This window comes from Ictidomys tridecemlineatus, chromosome 8, assembly GCF_052094955.1.
Source record: "Ictidomys tridecemlineatus isolate mIctTri1 chromosome 8, mIctTri1.hap1, whole genome shotgun sequence".
Classification (NCBI taxonomy): domain Eukaryota; kingdom Metazoa; phylum Chordata; class Mammalia; order Rodentia; family Sciuridae; genus Ictidomys; species Ictidomys tridecemlineatus.
The window spans coordinates 5,523,867-5,539,848 of record NC_135484.1 but is presented as its reverse complement, the minus strand read 5'-3'; the positions used below and the strand labels follow the sequence as shown (position 1 = coordinate 5,539,848).

The 15,982-nt window shown below is 34.5% G+C and overlaps 1 protein-coding gene across 1 annotated transcript in view; it reads left to right on the top strand.

Annotated features, from left to right (window-relative positions):
* The window catches only part of Pacrg (parkin coregulated), a 458,518-nt gene that overhangs the window by 58,605 nt on the left and 383,931 nt on the right, over positions 1–15,982 (top strand). The window contains exon 2 of the mRNA XM_005321430.5: positions 12,722–12,856. Coding sequence (XP_005321487.1) covers positions 12,722–12,856 — 135 coding nt within the window. The remainder of the gene's footprint in view (positions 1–12,721; positions 12,857–15,982) is intronic.

The following is a 15,982-nucleotide window of genomic DNA, read 5'->3' as shown; positions in this document are numbered from 1 at the left end:
CTGATGAGGAGGCAGAGCCAGGCTCAGAAATGGGGATGTGGAGAACCACACCAGCAGAGTGCAGAATCAGAGGTGAGCGAGTGTCTATGTCTCTGGAACAAAGGCCATGAAAAGACTAGTCATGGCGGTGCTGAGGATGAAGGCGTTGCTGTCCTGAGGGGCTGTCCTTAGCTTTCCCCTGGGTGCCACAGCCACACAAGGCTCCCTTTCAAGTAGGTGCCGTGGCAAGCTCCTGGTTGGTTCAGTTTTGTCACTACAGTTCATCTCCTGGAAATGCTTTATTTGTTCCTTCTGCTTATTGACAATTATTGTGTTGTTGCCTTTTTTCTTTGATAACAGTGATTTTTTGAGCATTCTCATAAACATTTCCCAGTACACTTTTTTTGTTGAGAAAGATGGTGATTGTGTGCAAAGATTCTCTAGGACATGCACCACGAATGCAGTTGTTTGGCCAGAGGGAAATGCACTTTTATATCTGCAACTTTGACAGTTCAAGCCAGTGTTTTCCACGAGGCTGTAGCAAGCAGGAATGACACATCTTCTTCTCCCATATCTCCTCATAATGCTTCATAGTATCAGAAATTTTTGTGGTTTGGTATGTTTCGTTAACATTCTGTATGCACCACTGTAATTATTAATAAAATTGTCTATTTTAATGTTTATTGTTTGTTCAGTTTTACTCTTCTTTTAAGTTACTATTTATCACCTGCTTTTCTGTTGTATTGTTTTTATTTTTCTTGGTCATATGTCAGAGTTCTTTTATGTTTTGGAACTTATATGTTTTAAACTTTATGTTTTAGATACCAATTTTTATCAGTCATGTTTGTAATCATTTCTTCTGAGTTTGTGGTTTGTCTTTTTTTAAAATTTGTGTTTCTTTATGAGCAATCATTGTTAATATTAATGTAGACAAACTTATCAATCTTTACCTCATGGTTTATTCTTTTATCTTCCTTAAGAAAGTCTTTCCTATCCCAAAATTAAACTATTTTTTCCCAACATTTTTGTTTATATTTTCATGGGTTTTGTCTAAGATTAAAGTTCTTCCATGCTCCCTCTCCCTATCCCATTATGATTCAGCCTCCTCATATCGAAGAAAACCTTCGTCATTTGGGTTTTGGGGATTGGCTGACTTCACTTAGCATTATCTCTCTAACTCCATTGAATAGACAAACTCTAGACAAGGCAGGGGGGTTGGAGGAGAAGGGAGGGGGCATGGGGTTATAAATGGTGGTGGAATGTGATGATCATTATTATCCAGAGTACATGTTAGAAGACACACACATGCAGACACACACAAAATATTGAAGTCCTTATATCACAGACAATAAAATTTCATATATGGTGGGAGGTAGAGACAATTTTACTTTTTGCATGCATATACAACCATCCCAGGGCTATATTTTGAACAGTACAGTCTATCCTTACTTGTCATTTATCATTAATGTCATCTGTACAAATGAGCAAATTACTTAACACATTACTTTAACAAATATTTATGAATCATGTTTTCTGTACCAGGCACTACTAATTTAACAAAGCACTCAACAACAATTCATATGGAGTTTACAGTGTAGGTAGAAAGGTAATAAACAATAAGCACTGTGGTTATGTCCTATAGTATGTTAAAAGAGAATGAATACCCTGGGAAAACAAGACGATAAGGGGATTTGGGGTCCAAAGTGGAGGGACTATTGTTAAATGAGATGGTTATGGTAGATCTCATTAGAAAGGGAGATTTGGGCAAATGCTATAAAGAGGTAAGGAGATTAATTAGACATCTGGAAGAGCACTCCAAGCAGAGGAAACAGGGAGCGAATTCCCTGCCATGGAACTCTGCCTGGGGTGTTGGAGGAGTGCCTCTGTGGTCGGTGCAGTGTCAGCTCTGGTGAAAGTGATGGAGAGATCAGAGAAGAAATGGGAAGAGCAGGAGGTGTAAGGCATTGTGGCCAGCAGGTGGGATGGCCTTAGAGTTACTTTTTAACATAATATTTGGCCTTTTTAGAGCCAATTCTCTTGGAAACTGATCCCATTTCACCTTTCCCATATGGCTGCCCAGATGGCCCAACACCAGTTAGTGAGGTTTCCCTGTTCTCCCACTACTGAAGTCTACCCTTGTGGTAGATAAATGTGCTTCCATCCTTTCAGATGTAAAGTATGTGTTATTTTCATTTAATTTTAACTTTTTGGGATGCATTACTATCTTGATCAAGGGAAACAGGCTGTTTAGGCACATCTTTGTTTCTTCTCCTCCTTTGACCTTCTTAACATTTCTTTCATTGTTAATGAACCATGGTGGAGGAAAACAACACACTTAATACAACTTTACTAGAAGATAATAGGACTTAATCTAGTGTTGATTACATTATCTTCTAGTGAAGTTGTAATAAATGAGCTCTGTATAGATGTAGATATTTTTGTACACTTCTTTCTTCCTTTATCTGATCATTAGAGTTTCTGACTCATGACTGGGGAATTTAATATATCTGTAAATTGTATGAAACTTCAAAGTATTTTTTAGAGGCTGCTAGTGCACTGATGGGAAAGCATAATTTTTTTTAATCAAAATAAATACATTTTATTGTAGACAGTTCTAAAACCCGTTTTTTACTAAATAATTCTTTATGCAGAATATCAGTGTGTATTATTAGACACAGAATTTTTAAAATTTCTATTAAAATACTTATGTAAGATACAAATTGGTAATTCTCTTTTACATATACAAAAATAACATTTTTACTCTAGTTATTTGGTATGAAGTAACTCTTGCAATCCATAGAAGATCCTTGTTCAGGTATAAAGCCTTTCCCAAGCCTTTAGCATTACAGGTGTTAGAGGATAAGGATATATTTTAGCCTCTGTGCACTTATATTCTCCTTCCACATTTAGCGCTCTCCTTTCTTTAGCCTTAGTGTTGGGTGTGACAGTGGATTAGCCAAACTGTCTCAGTCTTTCAGGCCTTTTATCAGTTCTGCAAGACAGATGTTAAACAGCACAGTCTACACTGAAGTCCTGGATGCCTCTCCGGAGATAAGTTGATAGCAAGGACCACACTGGTCACTTCAACATATGGCCTTTTTCTATATTTAACTGCAAGAAGATGACAGCTTTTAAGTCAAATTTTGAGCCTCAATGTGTCAACATTTTTTTAATCATCTCATTTTGTTAGGAAAGAGTATCAATCTTTTTCTACTACAATGGAGAATTTAAAAGAACACTGCTACCTATTATGTTAAGAAAAAAAATGTAAAAGAAATTGTGTGGTCTAATCATTGCTTTAAGGACAATTTTACATGATAGGAACAACATCTTAGCTCCAAGTTTGTTCTAGTTTAGTTGCACATTTAAAATGACATAACCATCAATTACTCAGTGATCCTTGGTGCTTCCTTACGCATGTGGGGAAAGTTAGTGCAGAAACATTTTTTAATCAAGTGGACCATACATTTATTATTGGATCCTTGAGCCTGAAAGAAATCTGGTATCTGGTATAAAAGGGAGGTAGTCATTAAGTGACAGAGGTGAGGAAAATAAGCCTTGAAATCTTAGCTGAGACGTGCTCCCAAAGCCCTCTTGGATTTCAGTTGAGGGAGAGTAAAACAAGGAGTTTATGTGTACTCTTAGGTTCCTCTCTCCTCTGAAAGCGAGTTCTCTGATAATATCACATGAACTCAATACTAATTAGATTAATAAATATACATCTAGTGATAGAGGGTGCAAGGAATCCTTCAAAGCCAGTCAGCAGGGGTTTTAGTGTGACACAGGAGAAAGCTGCAGATGTGCAGACATCAGTCTGTCTGCGGTGCAGTCTAGGCCCTAGCATCCCTCTGGAAGCAAGGCAGGGAATATTATTTTGTCAAACAGAAAGGCCAAGTCTAGTGCCAGTGTTTTCCAATTTTTTTTAAATTGAAATATTTGTCTTTTTACTATGTTTCACTAACTTCTAGTGATAACATTACATCTTTCACATTCTATCCATCTAAAGAACTGCATTATAAAATATTTGTTTTCTGTAATAATCACATGACAATTCTAATTTAAATGTAACTTATTACAATGTGCATGATATTAATTATAGTTTTATTTATGCTAATCATATTTAAAATAGTCTCTGCAAGCATGTTAGACCAATTGAAATGATTTCATTTAAATATCACAGAAGCCTTAAACTTTCAGCCAAATTTCCCCATTCCATTAGTACAAATGAACTTCAAAATAGGAAATGCAGACTTGATCATGACAAATTTAATACAAAATTGATCTAATCAATACTTAAATGTAAGAAATATACAGAAAATTCAGGCAAATTAATTCAGATTTAATCATTACTAACTATAAAAGTTGTAAATAAATAAATCTAAAAATAGAAAATGCACTTCTCTTATAATTATTTCTAATTAAAATTATACAAAATTCACATTTATAGATGACTGTAGATTTCTGTCTGGAGCCACTGAAACATCCAGGTACTTTGTGAAAGTTAAGTAATATTTTCTAATGAAAAGAAACAGTCTTCAAACCCCAGGGGTTTGTCTCTGGAGTGTCAGAATCCTATCTATTTTTTGTAGCACTTATTACATTCATATTTCTGTTGCAGATTCTGGGTATGTGCTTATGTCTTCTCCAAAATGACATTTACCTGGAGGGTAATGTGTCCACTTATCTTTTGGTCTCCAGCAATACCAAGCCTGGTGACTAGTGGATACAAGTAAACTCTATTTTAGAACTAATTTCTTAACTCTCTTTCTAAGAAATATTTTACTTTATGTGATCATGGGTCCCTGCATTCAGATTTATGAGTTTCTAGCACTGGGAAATCTATACTGTAGTTCACAATGGCCTCTGTCCATTTAAGCTAAATATATTAGTTATGCATGTATCTTCTATTCTTAAATCCATTCTGGTTCCATAAGTGAATAAATAATTTATGAATTCCAGTGATACAGTCCTGATCTTCTCTTTTCCTATTTCCAATTGCCATTAATTGTGCCCTATTTCAAAAGGAACATCTGGCTAGCAACTCAGATTTTGACATCCCATATGGTAGGATGGCTCCTATGGAATATACCCACTTCTACTTTCACATTCCCCACCATTCCTCAATGCACGACAGTGGGCTTCAACTTCATCATGCCACTAGCACTTTTTAATTTTCACTCAAATACTTTAGTTCTCTTTTTAATTATTTTTGTACCATTAAAAAGTTATTTCTAAAAACGTGGATGTATAACCTATGTGATTCTGCAATCTGTATACGGGGTAAAAATGGGAGTTCATAATCCACTTGAATCAAATGTATAAAATATGATATGTCAAGAGCTTTGTAATGTTTTGAACAACTAATAATAAAAAATGAAAGAAATATCAAATTGTACCCTAAAATTCAGTATAACTAAAAATTAAAATTAAAAAATAAAAAAAGTTATTTCTCATTCACTGATACATATGATACCATCTCTTTTCCATTTTCATGCTACCATTTTGACTACTCTTCCTATTCTGTAGAATCCACTTAGTTAAATACTCAGGTAATATCCTGGCTTCTCCACCTCTTTTCTCAGTATCTCTTCTCCTTTTGGGGAAAGTTACTAATTTTCATAGGTTGAAACTATCACTTTATCACAGCCAAGCTTTATCAATAAACTAGACCCCACTAAAAATCTCAATGCAGATTGCCCAGTTGTCTAGTGGCCATGTGGAAAGCCCTAGTTGTTTATCTCACAGGCATTTCAAGCCTAACAAGAGGAGGTAAGGGTGTGATCTGTTAGAAAAGCATTTTTAGAAGAGATGAGATTTGAGCTGAGTGTTGACGGTAAATGGTGGTTATCAGGAGGGGAGGAAGGAGGAGAGGAAGAAGTGGGACATGAGTGGGAATTGCAAGCTGATGGCAGAGCAAAATCCTAGAGCCAAAGAGGAGCAGGACATGTCTGTGATCGCCTTGCTCTTGCCATGACATGTGCTGGTTGCCCAGGCAGTGGTGTCTAGAGAGATTGACAGCTTGCACTTGTCTTTATGGAGTGTTTCACTAGGAAATCATTTATGGAGTTGAAGCAGATGAGATATATGAATTAATTACTCTGCTAGAATATTCATTGAGCAGCAGACAGATGAATGATCTACAGAAGGCAAAGCTGAAGGCAAAAAGAGCAAATAAAAGTTAGACATTCCACAAAAAATTCAGAACCTTTAAGGGCTAAATAAATACAATGGAAAACAAAGATGATAGGAGATACCTTCAGTGAACAAAACTTATTATCTTTCCCTATAAAGAGTGCATGCAAGTTGATGACAAATGTGGAAAAGACATGAAACTCAAATACATGTAGATAGCATTTATACTAAAAGGAGAAAGTATTCTTCCTCATTTCTCAACCAAAGTAAACTAAATTGAACAACAGGAAGACCTGTTCTTCAGTTTAATTAGCAAATAATTTTTCAAGAATCATGAAATACACATAATTTTTACCTTATTTCAAATTGTGGACTTTGTCTGAAGCAAATAATGTAAAATGCAGAAACTTTCAAATGTCTGAAATGCTTAAACTATGTAATCCCAATAGGAAAAAAAAATGGAACTCCAAAACAATGCCCATTTTAACCTGCAGCTGCATGATAATAGTGCTTTGATAAGCCAAAAGTTCAGGATGAAGCTTATAAAAGCTAGAAATTAACATCTTTACATCTTATTGCTTCAATGTTTTACTGAGTTGGGTAAATGGATGAGTTAGAATAACGCAGTGAAGATTTCCCACTTGAAATATGTCTCTTTTTTTGTAACACCAATTTATGTTTAAGAATAAAAATAGCAAAACAGAAATTTCAAAGTTTCTGATAAAGAATTTCAGAGATTCTTCAATTCCTTCCTACTTACTGTTATTAGTTTTGTGCCCATATGACAGACACTGTGATCTAAGTCCTAAATCCATTACAGCACATTCAATAAATGTAGGCATATAAAGTACTCTGTCATCTGTAGTCATTTCAAACTGCATTCAATATCTCGGTTCCCAAGTGCATTAGCTTTTATTAAAAGCATTCTGCTGCAACATCCATTCTTCCTAATTGGTTTCTGGATTGCCCCCACCATTCAGGCAAATCTTAATTGCATTTTCCCACAAATCTAGTTTGATTTATGGCTCCTTATTTGCTTTATATTATTTATAATAAATTGAGGTAAAAAATCTCAAGACATGAAATAAAATTTACACTAGGTCCTCTTCCACAAATATAGAACTTATCTAAGGATTCTCAACAGTATTTTTGCTTATTTTAAAAGTTGTTCAGTCAACCTACGACCACCTGTGTCATTTCTGATAATAACACCTTCATTATCTTTCTAGAGTTAATTGTATCTCACTTGTTTTTTTTTTAATGAACACATTTTTAGAATTATCTGGAACAAATAATATGAGGATTATGAAAATAGTTATGTCCTGCTATAAAGCTGGGGTGGGCACGTTGTATCTGGAACAGGACATGGGGACAAAGCACCTGCATAAGACTCAGTGGCCACTGCTGCACTAGGAGATGGAATGAGAAGAGGCCATCCCAACTTGACAATAATGAGCTGGCAACCTTCCCCACCCCGCTACCAGACATGTCAGAATAATCAAGCTAAAACTGAAGGTTTCAGATCCAGAATTTCACAACATAATATACCAAATGCCTATGTTTCAATATAAAATCCATAATTACACTGATAATCAGGAAGACTTCAAAGTGAATGAAAAGACATTCAATAGATATCAGCATCGAGGTGACAGAAATGTTAGAGGTATTAGAAAAGAATTTGAAAGTAGCCATTGCCAAAAATATTTTAATGGGTAATTATTAACACATTCAAAAGAATGAAAAAATAGAAAGTCTCAATAAAGAAACAGAAGACAAAGAAGAATAAAATGCAAACTTTAGAACTAAAAAGGATAACTGATATTAAACAAAAAAGAATAGAGAGTACAGAAGGCAGAATCCACAACTTGGAGAAAGCAGCAGGAATTACCCAATCTGAAAAACAGAAAACAGCTATAATAATAATAATAATAATAAAGAGTTTAATGTCACTGGAATCCAGTCAAAGAAGAGGATGTGGTCAAGCCTAGAATAGTACTCTAAGAAATCGGGCTGAACATCTTCCAAATTTGACAAGAACCTATAGATTGACAAATTGAGTGCAATTTGAACAGTTAAAGACAAAGAAATATATGCCAAGGTACATCATAACTAATATTCTGAGCTCTAAAGACAAAGAAAAATATTGAAGTTCTAAGAAAAAAGTAAAAATTTATAAAAGGGAAAACAATTTGAATGACAGTGGACTTCTCATCAGACGCCATGTAGGCTACAGGAAGAGGCATTGCAGTTCTTAACCACGAGAAGAAAAGAACTGCAAACTGCAAATCCTAAAACACCCAAATATAGTTTTCAGAATGAAGATGAAGTTAAGTCATTCTCAGATCACAGCAAATTAAGAGAATTTTTCCCCTAGCAGACCTGCCCTAGAGGAATGTCTAAGAAAGTTCTCTTAACAGAAAGGAAGCAATAAAAAAGGAAGAAAGAACATGACAAAATAAAAGTAGATACAAAATGCTTTCCTTTTCTTCTTGAGTTTTCTAAATGATGTATTTCAGTTGAAGCAAAAATTATAAAAGTTTCTGATGTGGTTCTAAATATATGTGGAAGAAATATTTCAGACAGTTATAACTAGGGAGAATAATGGCACAAAATAGAGAGGTAAGGTTTCTACATTGAATTTGAACTGGTAAAATAATAATACTAGTAGATGTGATAAGATAAAAATATATATGTATACATGCATACATGTATATGTATAGGCATGTATATGCACATACATGTTTATATGTATGTATGTGTGCATATATGTATATATGTACACATTTTTGTATATACATATATCATAATACCTAGACCAATAATTTTAAAAAGCTACCTAATGAGATACACTAAAAATACAATTGATAAAATAGGATTCTAAATATGTTCAACTAACCCACAAGAGGTCAGGAAAAAGAAAATAGAGATTGAAAGTGAAAAACAAAGATGACATGGCATATTTTACCCTTAACATATCAATAATTGCATTGATTGTAAATGTTTAAATATAACAATTAAAAGGCAGAGATTGGTGGAGTAGATTAAAAACCATGACCCAAAGATATACTATCTACAAAAAATTTTTTTTGATGCTATCTTCAGGATGAAAGTAAAATGAAATGAAAAATAATATGTGAAACAAATATTAATCAAAGAAAATTGGATTGGCTAATATCAAATAAAGTAAAGTATAGAGGAAAAAAACAGAAAGGGGCATTGCATAATGTAAAGGAGATCCGTTAGAGACATTGCATAATGAGAACAAGGGACAATATGACAAAAAGTCATGAAAATCCTAAGAGTGTACAACCAAAGTACAGCATGGCCAAATATATGAAGCAGATCTGAAAGGAGAAACAGACAATTTCTCAGTTACAGGTGGTGCATACTTGACAACTCTTTCTCAACAACTGATAGAACAACTACTTGAAAATCAGCCAAGACATAGAAAAACACAATATCATCAAGGAACAGGCCTTAATCAAAACATACAGAACATTCTACTCAGCAACAGCAGGAGATGTTTGTTGTATGTACCACACAACACATAGCAAGACAGACTATATTTTGGGCCATAAAACAAACTTCAACAAATTAAAAATTCTGAAATCATATAGACTTTTCAAAATAATCCATGGATCTCAAGAGAAATTTTTTAAAAATTGAGTGAAAATGAAATGCTACATAATAAACTTTTGGGACATAGCTACAACTGTGCTGAGAGGGAAATTCATTAGCACTAAACACATAAAAATAGACAGGAGTAGAAGACTCAAATCAGTAATCTAGGCTCCTATTTCAAAAGCTAGAAAATTAATGGAAATCAAGTACATGAATAAAATGAAAGCAGAAAAACAATCCAAACATTGAAATAAAATTGAAAACCTCCTAGCAAGACTGACAAGGAAAAAAGAGAAGATATAAATGATAAATATCGAAAGTGAACAATGGATACCATTACAAATATCAAAAAGGATGATGGAAAAGGACCAACTGTTTTATACATACAAATTTGACAACTTTCATGAAATAGGCCAGTTCCTCAAAAAACACAGACCACAGCAAGTCATTCGATAGGAAACAGATCATTTGAATACCTCTATAGCCATTAAGGAAATTATATTCATAATTCCCAGACTCCAAAACTCCATATTAGAAAGTGACAGAAGAAAAATCATATGAGTGTACTTATTGATGCAGAAAAAACATTTGGTACAATTGAACATTCATTCATTCAAAACTTAAAACTCAGAAAAATATGAAGAGGGGAACTTCCTTAAATTAATAAAGACAATTTACTCAAAATTTATATTTTATCCATAATAGTGTAAACAGGAAACAACCCAGAGTAGTTTTAATGATGTATGGTTAAACTGCAGTACATCCACACCAAGGAACACTAATCAGCATTAGAAAGTACTGAACTACAATTTATGTAAATCTCCAGAGACTTATGCTGAGTGAAAAGAAGCCAAGCCAAAGAGTACATGCTATGTGGTTCTCAAAATAACAAAACCATGGAAGTGGCAAAGAGATAGTTGTTGCCAACAGGTAAGAGCTGGAGGGTGGGATTGGTGCAAAACGCCGTGTCCATATAAGAAGTTACTGAGGTATCTTTGTGGTGATAAAAATGCTGTTTCTTGTACGTATTAATGTCAACAACATCATAATAAATTCCAGGGGTTTTGCAAGATAATACCATTGGGGAAACTGGATAAAGGATACATGGTTTCTCTATATATTATTTCCTACAACTGAGTAAAATTAGCTGAATAAAAAGTTAGATAAGCAAAGTAAAATGAGGTTTCCGCTAACCAGTAATCAGCACTCTACAGAAAAGACACTCATGCATGCACCCACATGTGCCCATGCACACAAGCCCTACACAGGCACTGTGGCACTATAATTTACCTTAAGTATGAGTCCATGCATCCATGCTGGTTTATTTGGGCCAAGTTTTCTCTCCTTAAGAGCATCCAATTTTTGAGGATGTTATTAAGGTGCCATGTTGATAGGCACCTTAATCTTTTTTTAAAATAACTTCTTGTGCAAAAAGGAAAAAATAAGTCAGTTCTTGATCAAGTTCCCCAAATTTGCTATTTCATGAATGACAAAAGTCCAGGAATCACAGCTCTTCAGTTTCTATGACAGTAATGCAGTTGAAAGTGTACTTCTCTGTATACAATCTCTAGCTTAGAGTGCTACATAACATAGTTGTCAAATGCATGTGGCTATTTGACAATTGAGTGAATCTGACTGAAAATGATGGTGAAGAATTTTAATACCAGAAGAAATTTCAAACCTTCAGTGAGGAAGAGGAAATTTTGCTTCCCACTGGTGATATCAGGTGTTGCCTCAATTACTCATATAACCACATACTGGGAAGAAGCGCTGTGTAGTGGGGCAGTTCCAAATCTAATAAGTGCCTTTGGGTTACTTCACTTTCCTCTGCCTCTTCAGTATTCCATCATCTTAATAGTTCTTAATAGCCAGCTCACTTTCAAGTATTAACCTTCCCGTGTGTGTGTGTGTGTGTGTGTGTGTGTGTGTGTGTGTGTATATATATATATATATATATATATATTATGTCTTTATATATTTAGTATGCATTATAGATTATGTTAATATGTTTGTTGAAATTAAACTTTTAACAAAACTTAAAATTAATATCAATGAGTTGAAATAGTAAATTATTTTTTGGCTTGTACATATTGTGAGAAAAACAATCATGATTTTGTTAGAATGGCACATAAAATGACTAGTATTTTCCTTTATTTTATAAGTAGGAAAGACAATTATGTTTAGTCTACCTGTAAGGAATGATACAGTAGAATATAGTTTTCTAAATAGCTCACTTAGCACTTCGAATTTTATAAACTTGATGAATTAGTTTAGATATAAATAATGCAGATTGAAAAGATGTGCTCAATGTTAATAATTCTAAAGAAAATATTTCCTCTTTAATATTACCATTTTGGAGATGTCATCTCATATTATCTATTCTAAAATTGCTTTCTCATGAATTCATATTACCAAATGCATGCTATTCACACCCACAGAATGCTACCATTTTTATTTATAAACTTTCTAGTTTATTATTCATTTTATACCACATTTTATAATTTTTGTTAATATTCATAATATGAGAACATTCATCACTATTTTATGTTTACAAAGAAAGAGGGAAAGGAAATATTTTAAATTTATTACTTTAGTTTCCACAACAGGTATCAAACCTGATGTCAGATTTACAGTTATTAAAAATTCTTAAAGTCTTAACACTCTGAACTTAGCTCCATTAAATTGTTTTCCCTAGCTGTAAAGCCAAGCTTCTCTTCCTTACAAGGTGGTATCTGAAGTGGCATTTTCTAAGGAAGCTTTCTTTCTAAAGTACCTTGAAAAAAAGGAGACCCTTAGTAGTATAAAGTGATATTCTTCCCCAAATGTTGGCACTAATGTGAGCTCTCTGTTGTACTGGATGAGGTAATTTGGTCTTTGTGTTCTAGCATATTTTTGACAAATTAAAATCTTTGGGAAAAAAGAAAGAGACTTTTTGCTAGGAATTTTTTTAGTGTGTTTTAGAACCTGACAATGACCTTTTCTTTTCAAGGTGAGAGGCCCTCCGGCCGCAGGGGCATTTAAAGAAAGACCAACCAAGCCCACAGCATTTCGAAAATTTTATGAGCGAGGAGACTTCCCAATCGCCCTTGAGCATGACTCGAAAGGAAACAAAATAGCCTGGAAGGTAAGGCCCGGGCACAGCTGTGACAGCCAGCTGCGCTTGCTGAAGTGACATCTCCCAGTGCCAAACAAACTTGGCTGCTAAGTAAATAAACTGAAGTAATTTCTCAGCAAATGGAAGATGGTGGGTAAGCTCTTAGAGAAAGCCCCCCTGTGTCAGCCGTCCACCTTGACTAACAATTAAATTATAGCCTGCGAAGAAGAAAATGACAGAGTTGCTTTGCCTTAGAGAATTGTCTGCTGCCCAATTCATCTCTATTTTTATGAGAACCTGGCAGCCCGGCCTGTTTCAGGCAGTCCATCAAATGATGGAACTGGCGGCTGGATACAGAGAGCAACAGCCATTTATCTCCCCCAAATTTCACCTTCCTGCAGGACACTTCCAAATGGAAGCTTTAATTACCTAAATGGATAGGTCAAGATTGTCTGCTCCCTGGAAATGCAGAGCAGAATACAAAAGGAGGCCGATGTCCTTCCTGGGCTCTGCTGTCTGCAGCCCCTGTCAGCCTGTGCGGGCTGTCACACTGCCCTGTTAGAGGCTGACCTCCACCGCCAAAGCCATTACAGCACCGACATTTTTCTGACAAAAGGTTAATTGGCTTCAAAATAAATGTATTGCCTAATGACTCCATTCTAATGTGGCTGTGTTTCTTTCTAAAAGGCTCACTGATGTTATTTGTAAAAAGTTGCCAATCTCTTAACTGGAGAAGGCTTTTACATTTAATTTGAAAAATGAATGCGGATCTCTAGCCGCTTCTGCTATTTAATTATTTTTGTTATCAACCACTTCGCTTTTGGTGATTTTTATCAGCTTAAAGGGCTTCTCCGCCTGGAGATGGAAAAGCAGTTGTGTATGTTTGCATATTACATCAAGCTAAGGAAAATAAAAGGCTTTGGCCAAATGTCAGTTAAATTTCACATTAACTAAAGAGACTGGAGATTGGGTCTAAAGGTGAATGAGTACCAAATAAACTTATGTTAAAAATGAGTACCAAATAAATTTATGTTAAAAAAAATTACAGTATCAAATTTGTAATGAGTATGAAATAAATTTATGTTAAAAAAATCACAGTATCAAATTTAAAAATTAATCAAGATAAAATGCTTAGAAAGATGCATTAAAATATAAACTTTCCCCTATAGAAAGGCTGGAAGGATTGTTTTCATTCACATCTAGTAAATCGTTAAAAATTGTTTCATATTAGTAGCAAATATTAAATATTAAATCTTGAGCATCACCTGATATTCAGTTATTGAAATTATGAAAAAATGAAAAAATGGTGGCATCATCAGTAAGCCTTGTGGCAAACATTTTGGGGGGGGAGGGTAAGGAATGTTATTATTCTCCTTGTCTTCATCTCTATTAGGATGCAGATTTGTCATGTGAAAATATTTGTGTGATGAAACATAATGTACAGCAAGTATAACCAATTTAGATATTTTAGTCTTAACAAAAGTATATAGTCCCAAAGCTTTGTTGTGATTTTTGGGATTCATTTATATTTGATTTATTGCATGGATTTCATGCTTGCTTGTCTATGTATTTGTTTGTATAAGATAACAATGGGATTGCTTAAAAATCTGATTTCTGTTGAGTAAAAGAATATGTCATAATTATTTATATAAAATAAGTGGGTGTTGGTGTTTTAAAGTAATTGTAACCTACACATGAGTTACATTAATGAAAAATATTAATATAGCTTTATTTTGACTTGTTCAAATAATTTTAAGAGTGACTTTCAGAAGTGCCAAAAGATTAAAAAAATCTTGAAAACAAATTATTAATAAAAATATAGGATGAAATATTTCACCTTTATCTTTGATAATATTACAGTTGGCTGTTTGCTTTTCTTGTTTATGTTTATATTTATTCCCTTAAGCTACTATTGATCATGGTACGGATTCAGTAAGCTAAAGAGTAATAATAAAGAGGAAACAATTTATTTGCTGTCACTGATAGTGTAATAGCATAAATTTATAGAAACATTTTATTCCAGAACCTATAGACTTCTATCTTTTAGGACTTTACTACTATATTTCAATTGTATTAATAGCCTTGAAAATAAGACATTAATATTATTTAAACAGAGGATTGTGAACAATCTCTTAGTGTATTCATATGTATTCCTTAGAGCATTGACTGTGGGCACAGTCTCTTGCTAGATAGTTAGGAATTTATTTAGGGTGCCATTCCTAAGGAAGGAGCTTGAATGTTAAAGGAAGCAGCACACACCCTTCCCCCAACCCCAAAGCACATCACCCAAACTGTGAGCGGTGCTGTACCTTCCTGTGGGGGGGCAGAGCAAGGTGTCCAGTGAGGCAGACTTCTTGCTTAAAAAACCATCATTCCTGGTCCCTCACTGAAGGTTCTGAGCCAGGGAGCTTCCCAGGAAAATATGAAGAGGGTTGTGAGTGCCTGAGATGGGTACACAGCCAAGTGAAAGAAGATCCATTTCTTTATCAGATTTCAGTGGCCTGTGACTATGAAATCTTCAGACTCACCACCCTAAACCATGATGGAGGCTGTCCCCCATTCTTAGGGTCATTCCCATATGTGGAGTTGCAGCACAGGGATCCCTGCCATGTCATTAAGTGTGCCCATTTGTTCAGGAGTAGCTGACTCAGTTGTCATCTTATTAGAAACCTCATATCATCTTAAAATAACAAGAGCACTCTGTTGTACTACCTTATAAAGAACCTAAGTTAGAAAATAGAAATAAGAGTTAGAACTAAGTAAATGTCACCATTACGTCCATCCTGAAGTAACAGGACAGCCTCGTGCACATGGAATTGGCCATTTGTTCCATGTGCTAAAACAATATGGCAGGCTGAATTCCATAATCTGTCCAGTTCAGTCTATTTCTTATGGTATCACTAAAGATCGGAATGATGTCCAACACTATATCTGTGGTAGAGGAAGTGTTGTACACTTGTTCTTTTTGATACAGTACAACTGGCCATGTGTGGCCATTAAGCTTTTGAAATGTGTCTTCTGAGACTGAGGAACTGATTTTTAATTTTCTTTAATTTTAATAGCTGCATGATTTTCATATTAGACAGAGTGGCTGTAGATTAAAATAATGGCAGTCAAAAATAAATGCCTGCATCTGTTACCCAGATGTAAGAATTA